This window comes from Chaetura pelagica, unplaced genomic scaffold, assembly GCF_000747805.2.
Source record: "Chaetura pelagica isolate M959 unplaced genomic scaffold, ChaPel_1.0 scaffold26, whole genome shotgun sequence".
Taxonomy (NCBI): Eukaryota; Metazoa; Chordata; class Aves; order Apodiformes; family Apodidae; genus Chaetura; species Chaetura pelagica.
The window spans coordinates 1,095,958-1,105,164 of NW_009953793.1; the positions used below are offsets into that span (position 1 = coordinate 1,095,958).

Genomic DNA, 9,207 nt, shown 5'->3' on the forward strand with positions numbered 1-9,207 from the left:
CTCTGGAGACATTCCAACCCCCCTGGCCACGTTCCTGTGTGATGTGCTCTGGGTGCCCCTGCTCTGGCAGGGGGGTTGGGCTGGGGGAGCTTCCCAGGTCCCTTCCAACCCCTGGGGTTCTGTGATTCTCCATCATCACACACCAGGTGTGTCCGGGTCCCTGAGCAAAAGCAATACCCCTGACAGGTTTACCTTTGCCTGAAGCAGGATAGACCCAGACACCTTTACCCAGCAAGTTCCTCTCACACACCACAGGGACTTTATTCCCATCTGCAGTATGCAAAAGGTCTGACTGAGCAGGACCAGCCCAATTGATGGATCCCCTGGTATTAACTAACTAGGTGGCCTTTGCCAAATTTTTGTCCCAGTTTTTGAAAGTTCCACCACCCATTGCCTTTGGGGTAGCTTCCCACAAACCACTGTACCTTAGTGAAAATTTGTAAAGTTTTTTGCATGCACTTCATATCTCTTAGATTACGTGGTTCATGAGGCACTTAGAAATATGAAAACATTGAACTCTATATTAAAACTTTGACATCTCAATTAATTAATTGCTGGGGGAGGGAAAAGACAAATTACAAAACAGCTTTCTGATGCATTCCAGATGCATCCATATTTAACTCTTCCACTGCCATGCATGGGTTTGATGAGGTTTGGCAGCTGCTACTAGCAGCTGTTTTCAAGTCAGTGGAAAGACTGAAGTAATTCCTGCATTATTTCTAATAATTATAAATAACTTGTGTCTCTGTGCTTGCTGCAGTAGGCACAATTACTGATTGGCCACTTAAGTTTAAGTATCTTCTCCCATTTTGGGTATCTCCTTCCTGCCTGCCCCCCAACACCCCCCCACCCCTGCTAGTGCTTTCTGTAGACCTTCATAGTGTGAGAGTGTCTCTGCCTCCCTGTGTGTCTGGATCCCTTAGCTCAATTAAAACTACACAAAATGCAGGTCTCTATCACCAGTCCTGCACATGGGTGCTTAGTGAACATCCAGATTAGAAGTGACTGACTTAGGTTCAGTTATGGTTTTATCTACTTCCAACTTTTAGCTTAGGTTCCCATTTGCAGTTTGACTTGTTCCTAAAAAGCTAAACAAATCTAAGCACCTAGCAAGCTGTGGAAGAATACTTGGGATAACTTGTATGGATGTTCTGGATGAACTACCTTAAAGAAGGTTGTTAAGAGGTGGGCATCAGTCTGTCCAATGAAGTTACAAGCGATAGAATGAGGTGATGGCCTCAAGGTCTGCCAGGGGAGGTTTAGATTGGTTGTTAGGAAGAATTTCTTCACTGGAAGGGTTAGCAGGCATTGGAACAGCCTGCCCAGGGTAGTGGTGTAGTCACCATCCCTGGAGGGATTTAGGAGTCAAATAGACACAGTACTTAAGGATATGGTTTAGTTAAGGACTAGTCAGTGTTGGGTTAACAGTTGGACTCGATGATCCTGAAGATCTTTTCCAACCAAGGTGATTCTGTGTTTCTGTGAACTTGTTAAGAAGAGAATGTAATGCTAAGAAGATGTCAGTTTGAGATCTTGAAATATTCCAGGAGGAGGGGTGGGTTTTTTTTAATCCATCATCATTCTTGTTTAAAGATGTCTCTCAAGTAAACTGTTGCTAACAAAGAGAAGAGTTTCACACCTTGTGAACTGATGGTATTTAGAGTCTTGATTCTCCTTACTGGTAGATAATCGGAAATGGTTGACACTTTCATTTCAGAGGAGACTTTTAATTTGTAGTTAAACTTCCAAAAGAATTTGGTTCAGTTTTGTTCTCTAGTGTATTTGTAGCTCGGAGACTGCTAGGCAGTTAATTTGCTGCTTATACAGCAATACAATGAACTCCAGATATGTAATTTTGAAAAGAAAAGCTGAGTCTAGATACTGTGGAGTTCCAGCACTGTAAAGATGCTTTGGACTTAACTGAACGAGAGTTTTTGTTTCTCAAACTAAACCTGCAACCAGGAAATAAAAAGGAGAGTAGTCAGATTTGATACAAAACAGGTGTTACTGACAGATGGACACATTTGTTCCCACAAAAATGGCCAAATACAATTCTCATGTTATTTAACTGGGTCATTCTTGAAGGTTTTCTCCATTCCCTATTGACTCCTGCCACCGGATATTTGCATTTGAAAACTCTAGTCTTGATTATTCATTATAAGAATAGGAACGTTAATGTAAGATGAAGCATCTTCCTCAAAATAATAAATGTTCAATAAGTTTGTTCTTACTTTCACAGTTTTAAGACTTAAGCCCTAGTGAACAGGCACAAAGTATTTCTTTCATCAAGATGTTTTAGATAACTTTACATGTTCTTAGTTCCAAGCTGAAATTTCTGACATACCTTAGAACTTAAATTGTTAGTGTTTGATGTTCTGTAGCTTAATTAGTGCTAATTGGTTTTGTGATTGACAGATATCTTAATAAAATATAATTAAACTTGTTAGAACACAAGTGCAAGATAAGTATGCAGCTGGTTCTTATCTGCAATACTAGGTTAATTCTAGAATACCTGGAGCAAATAATGAAACCTTTATTGCTGTTAGTGACATTGTTTGAAAACCTGAACATGTTTCTTTGTTTTACTTTCTTAAATTTTAAATGTAAACTATTACACCTGAGATTCAGAGGAAAAGAATTGATAGTAATATAATATGGTGTTAAGATTTAATGCAGTTAGCAGTGACCAAAACCCCTCTGACTTCTTGATTACGGTATTTGGAAGTTGATTTGAGGATGCCATGGCACGGAATTTTCAAGTCTTTGTTGGATCTCTTAGGCTTTCTTCTGTGTGTATGTGTGTTTAAAAGTGAAGGATGGAGTTAAATATTGAAAGGTGATTTCTTGTTAACAGTTGTTTCAGATATAAGTAATTTTACTTCTTTAAGTGTAACTAATGTAGCATGTAATTCTATTGATAGTTTTACATGAGTTGTGTTTTCTTCTTGCAGGCAAAGCTGGAGGTATGAGGGTGTCTAAAAAGGCAGAAAACAGACCTGGTCAGAAAAATGCTAAACCTCCAGGAAAAGAAAAGACAAGGTACTGCACTACAGGGCTTGCTCCATGGTTAAAGTTCATAGGTAATGGGCTGGAGGCTGAAAATAAGGACACCTCTTAAACTCTTAAACTGAAGAGTTTAATTCTTAAATTGTGCACTTTATAAATTAAAGGCAACTCTGAGGAACTTCCAAACAAAAAATCCTCAGCCTTCAGAACCTTGGGACTACACTTTGCAGTGAAAGACAAAGGCTGAATCTCTACTGTCTTGTCATGTATTATGGAACAGAAACTAAAGCAACATGTTGCATACCTGAACAGTTTCCAGTTAAATAAGAATAATTTTGTGTTGCATACCTGTACTTAATAAAGTAATTGTTGAACAGTTTCCAGTTAAATAAGAATAATTTTTAAGCTGTCCTTATTCTGTAGGAGATTAATAGACTCTTTGGGGGAGGTGTGGATTTATCTTCTGTATGGTCTGTTATTTCCTGCTTCAATCTCAAATCTAATTTGGCCTTTTCTGCTTTCTACTTCCGAAGGTTACTCAAGCTATTTTTCCCCAAAATGAAGGTACACTTCTACTTTAGAATGAAGTAGCAGTGGCTGGTTGAAGTAATCACCAGAACAAATATTTTCTTACAATGGAGGGATAAGAGGGTAAAATCTTAGTGGTTTAGTGTTCTTGAATTAACATTAGGGTCCAAGTTCTAAATGGATCACGGTGCCTAAATAGGCGTTAGACACTTAAGTTTTTGCTTCTATTACCATTTTAAACTTTCCCACTGGCCACCCAGTTTGGATGTTCCTTATCTCACCACATGCCTTCTTTTTTGTGCACCAAAAGTTCCCTTTGCTCTGGGAACAAATCTGTTGTGTCCTGATAGCTCTGACCTTGCTGTGCAAGGAAGTGGTGTACATCTCCTCCTCCATGTGATGATTAGGACATTTGTGAGGACATTGAAGGCCAGAATGTTAGCCTGTTGTTAGCTAAAAGTGGTACATATCTTGCTGGGTCAGTTGCCTTCACCCCTGAGCTAGAGATGCTTTCTCTTGAAAATTTCATAGAAGACTTCGTAGAAGAAAAAAAAAATTAACCTTTGTGGGGAGAAGAAAAAAACATGTTTAAAGTACTGTGCTTGGGGAGGAGCATCTAAAATTCCACTCAGCATTGTAACTCGTGCATTTGATACCTTTGGTCAGTGTTCAAAATCATGTGTGAGCTGAGGCTGGAACATGGGTATCCTTTTCTAGTGAGTGCTTCTGCACCTCGTGTTCACTGTTTCCTACCCCTCTGTAACATCAAAATGTTGCTGCCCAGTGACCCAGCTCCAAGAGGAGAGCACAGTCTGATCTTGTAGACATCTGAGAGCAGAAGGAGAGGTTTGTTCCCTTTAGAAGGAGGAGAGCCTGAAATTCCTCCTTGCCTTGGAAACTGTTGACCATTACTTTGTTAGGTATGGGTAGGAAACACATCTGTTGTTGCTGTAAAAGTGACTTTGTCATCTTGCTGTAAAAAAGCACTTGTAAGCAAATATTTTCACCCATAGGTTTAGGCTCTGATTTCTGTCTACATGTAGACACCTCTGCTGTAGTCCCAGTTTGGGATTAGTTTTATGCATAAAAATTAACTGAAGTGAAACAAGATTAAATATTCTGTAGTATCTCTCAAGATTAGAGCTCCCTTCAAGCAGTCTTTTATTTTCCTCATGAGAATTTGCTCTGGGCTTGCTGAAGAGGCCTGTCCAAACTGGGAGCAGCTCTAGAATCATGTCTTTGCTAAAGCATATCTTGGAATTATCCTGAAGGCTGTGAATTACTCCTTCCACTACTGGGGATGTAGGCACATCAGTTTCTGTTTACCCATAAAAAAGGAGCCACCTGTAGTTCAGAGTTTCCATGGTGCCCAGGTAACCATTTTAAAAGCCTGGATTAGATAAGATAGATAAGCAGCACAGGTGACTTTGTTCTCATTGCCACTTTTTTTCCCCACTGAGATTTTCACTGCCTGTGTTGCTCTTGATGAAGAGTTTTACCTCAGGTGTTCCTGAACATCTTCAGTGGCTGTCAAGAAGGGTTCTGTCCAGCTTAATGTCTGTGTGTTGGTTGCAATAATTGTGTCAGTGTCGTGACAGCCACTACAAAGTACTGTACTCTAGTAACATTGTTGTGAAATACATTTTGCCAGGAGTTAAAAGGGACGCTTGTGACTAGACTGACAGCTGAACTCAGGTTTGGGAGCAAGATGTGATTTTATTTTTTGCTCTATAATAGTGTAATCAGCTGGATAACTGTAAATTAACTGGGTTTAGCTGTATTTAACGCTGGCATATTGGCACCATTTCTTGACAGGCTACAGACATCACTGCTGTGGGGTTTTGTTTGTGTTTTTTCTCCTTGCTGGCTTGAAGAACACTAACCTAAAATACAGTTTTTGGAACAAAGCCGAGCCATTAACACACGCTCCTTTCCTGTTCACTCTGCACCAGAACCTGAGGTGGCTCAATGCAGTACACACACTGTGCTGGGCTACTGGGTTTCCTAGTCAGGCTGCAATCACAGAAGTCACTGAGAACTTTGTGAGGTAGCTCAGTAGTTGTCATGTACAGACTCTGTACAAGTTTCTGATTCAGATGAGATTATCTGATTGGCTCAAAGTCATTGTCACAGCTTGAAGTGGCTGTTAAGAGCTGAGGTTGGTTTTGAAAATAGGGGAGCTTTGAGATTTGGCTCTAAAAACAGCACACTTGCTTCCAAGGGTCTGTCTGAAGTACAGCATGACAGTGTAGTGCAGCATGTTCATCACTAGATGCCTATCTGACAGTTTTCTGACAGTACATTGCATTTGACTATACTAATTACTTAAGAAAAAGAATTAAAAATGTAGTGTGTTCTTGGAGTTTGTAGTTGGTTTTAATAACTTGGGTATTTTCAGTTTGTGTTTTTGCTGGAGGTAGAATAGTTTTATTTTCATTGATTGCCAGTTTTCTGCATAGTTTTGCTGCAGTATTTTCCATAGTCATACTTATCTGGTGGTATAAACAGTTCTTGTATAACTTAGATTTGTCAGTGTGACAAACTGATGGCTAAATTGAAATGTAGTAGGAAATGTGTCTTCCCTGATCCACGGGATCATTAACTGAAGCAGTACCTGCTATTTCAAGAGACACACTTAAAGTGTCTTATTTCATGTGCAGGAGAAATAATGATTTATTTTTTTCTTGACTCTATTCTAAGCTACAGAGATGTCACTGCAAGTAATGGTATCAGAAGAATCTGCAAACCTCACAATCAACTGTTGCTGAACTAAATTGTCATAGCCACAGGTTGTCTATTTGTGGAATATGGATAACATGGCTGTTTTTAATTGGAATATAAAGAAATTAATGGAATAATCTTGCACAAAAAGTTCTTGCTTGACAAATTGCTGCTCTCAAAGGAAACACTCCCCAAAAGCAATGGGTTAGTTTTTTCCATGGGCGTAGATCAGAATTTAAAAAAATTACCAAGTCAGATTTTGTAGTTCTGAATATCAGTGCCCATCTTCTGTGAAGCTACACCACGGTGTAAAACATAATCCCTTTTGAAATATTTAAGGATATTTTATCTATAGGTTTTTTATAAGGCTATATCTAAATAAAGCAACCTGCAACACAGGTTTTGCATTGATCCATTCTGAGGAAGCACACCTTTTTTTTAAATATCATATCTTTAATGTGATTAAGTTCAGGATTTAGTTCAAAACCCTAAATTTCTAGTACAACACAGTTTTGTATTAAGTCTTAAAAATAAATGTGACAAGTGTTTCTGTGAGATGGAAAAAATGCTAAATGCTTTTCTGTTTTGTTTTACAGTGCTATTACCAGTTTTTCAAGAACTCAGAACGTAGGTGTCTTGCTTGCAGAAGCACTGAGCAAAGTAAGTACAACTGGGAGGACATGATACATCTTTGTCAGGGCTTCTCCATAAAGCTAAACATTAAAACCAATAATAATTATTAATCTCCCTTTATCTGCTGTCATGTGACATTGGTATGTTTGTCATCTGCCACTAAATATTCTTGAGATGATCTTCTTCTTTAGCAGTTGTGTGGCTAAAATTCTAGATGGCTAAAATTAACCATCCTTCCCTCCTTATTCTGCTGTTTGATTTCTTTCCTATTTAATGTTAAGTAGTCCCAGGATAGTTATATATGCCTGTTACAGAAAAGTACAGCTAGATATTAAGCTGTGTCCTTTTGAAAAGTATTTTTATTTTGATTTCTTGAAATGTGGGGAAGAATAATCAGTAGCAAAGCAAGCTTGTGGCAGAGCTGGGATTACAACCCAGAACAAAACCTAGTCTTCAGTCCCTCTATCCCACTGTTGAAACAGCTTTAACTTCTGTAAGGATCCAGCCTAGAGAAGCAAGAAGATAGCTTCTTGCAGGAGGTGGGAGGTGTCCCTGACAAGTGCACAGTGGGTACCAAGAGGGTAAGATAATGTCACTGCTGTCCCTGGTCCCTGAGCAGCAGGCACATCACGTTCCACTGTTGCCCATGTGCAGCTGTTCCACCCAGGGACTGAGGTTAGACACTCCAGCAGCTTTTTGACTTCTTCCTTGGATATACCACAAAGCTTTGTGTTGCAAAGCTGTTGATGGACCCTTCTGTTGGTCATATTTCCAGCTGCTGTCCAATGTCTCTTGCTAGGCTGTTGATGCAGACTCTTACACGTTGGTTTTGCAAGAGCTGTTTTAATAAGCTTTTAATAAGCTTATTTTAATAAGAGCTGTTTAATAAGTTTTAACTTGCATGCTAATCTGAAGATCCAACAGTTCTCATCTATTTTTCGTACATGTGTAGTCTTTAGATTCTGAAGCACACAGGAGTTCCCATCCAGAGAGCTTGGTAAAACATCAGCTGCATCATTTCAGCATAAGCCTTTAATGAACAGATGTGATGATACCTTTAGTATGTAGATACTGAATTTTTGCTTAGATATATTTGATAAGGAGAACAGATACAACTCATCCTGTTTCTCCTCCACTGGTCCCCATCTTCTCTGCTCAGACCTATCCATTTCTTTCCATTGGTTTCCAGAGCCTCACACATAATAAAGCTGCCCCAATAGGTTAGCAAGTGAGAGATACTGTAATGATGAGTATTTGAATCTGCCAGAATAAGAATTTGAAGCAAGTTACTGTGAACTCTGGCATCCTGATTATTTGCTCTGCTTCCCTAATCTTGACAGCTCCTTCTATGAACTACAAAAAAAAAGAGATGAAAAAACCTAACAGTACACCAAAGGTAGTCAGACTAATACCACTTTGCAAACAGCAATTCTAATTATATGTACTGAATCACTGAGTTTTATGTAGTGATCATTTGTATTTTTTCTCAAGCTTTACTACCTTTTTTAAACTTCTTTCATCTGATGGAATTTTGGAAGAATATCTGTATTCTATCGCAAGTTTTTTTTTTTCTCCATTAATGTTACAGATGAGCCACAGAACTCATGCAGCAGCATTACAAGTGGCTCAGCAAAAGCCACAGCCTGCCTTGGAGAAGTTCATACTGCCCAAAAGAATTTATATCATTCAACAGCCACGGAAATGTTAAGAAACTCATGTTTACTTAAGAGTGAGTTTCTAGTCAAAATAGCACTTCGTACACTTTGGTAAAAGGATCAAAAGCTGTGTGCCTTGTATCTTACTGTATTTCTGTTACTGACAATAAAATATAAGAAGAGTTGCTAAATGTACTTTGGTGTTATTAAAATTTCATGGCTTCTGTCTAATTTGGCTTTACCTACTGTATAGTAATAACTTGGTGCAAAGAAGTCTTACAGACTTGCAGTACTTCAGTCAGAATTCACCAATAAGTGAAACTTGCAGTCCTCTTTTCTTTTTTAATTTTTAAGTGAACGTGCTCCTAAGAAAGCAGGCCACAACTGAAAGGCTTGTTCTGTGATAGATTTCATAATGACAATAGAAAATGTTCTCACATGCTTCCTAAAATCCAGATTGCCTATCGCTTGATCTCTTAGGGTGTTTTGTTTTTGTGGTTAATTTAGGCTGAGGTGTTCCAGGCTGAATATATGCCTGAGGCTTACTGCACAGTAAGAAACGTCAGAGTCCTGGGAAAGACTTCTATGCAGTGGAAATATTTTTATTTTTGTTTAAATTCCATTTCTTACTGCAAGGAAATCCATCTTCTCTGCAGACATTCCT

General features: G+C 38.8%; 1 protein-coding gene across 1 annotated transcript in view; it reads left to right on the top strand.

The window, feature by feature from the left end:
* Positions 1-8,596, top strand: part of DAPL1 (death associated protein-like 1) — a 19,847-nt gene extending 11,251 nt beyond the window's left edge. The window contains exons 2-4 of the mRNA XM_010001082.1: positions 2,952-3,039; positions 6,852-6,915; positions 8,477-8,596. Coding sequence (XP_009999384.1) covers positions 2,952-3,039; positions 6,852-6,915; positions 8,477-8,596 — 272 coding nt within the window. The remainder of the gene's footprint in view (positions 1-2,951; positions 3,040-6,851; positions 6,916-8,476) is intronic.
* Positions 8,597-9,207: the final 611 nt, after the last annotated feature.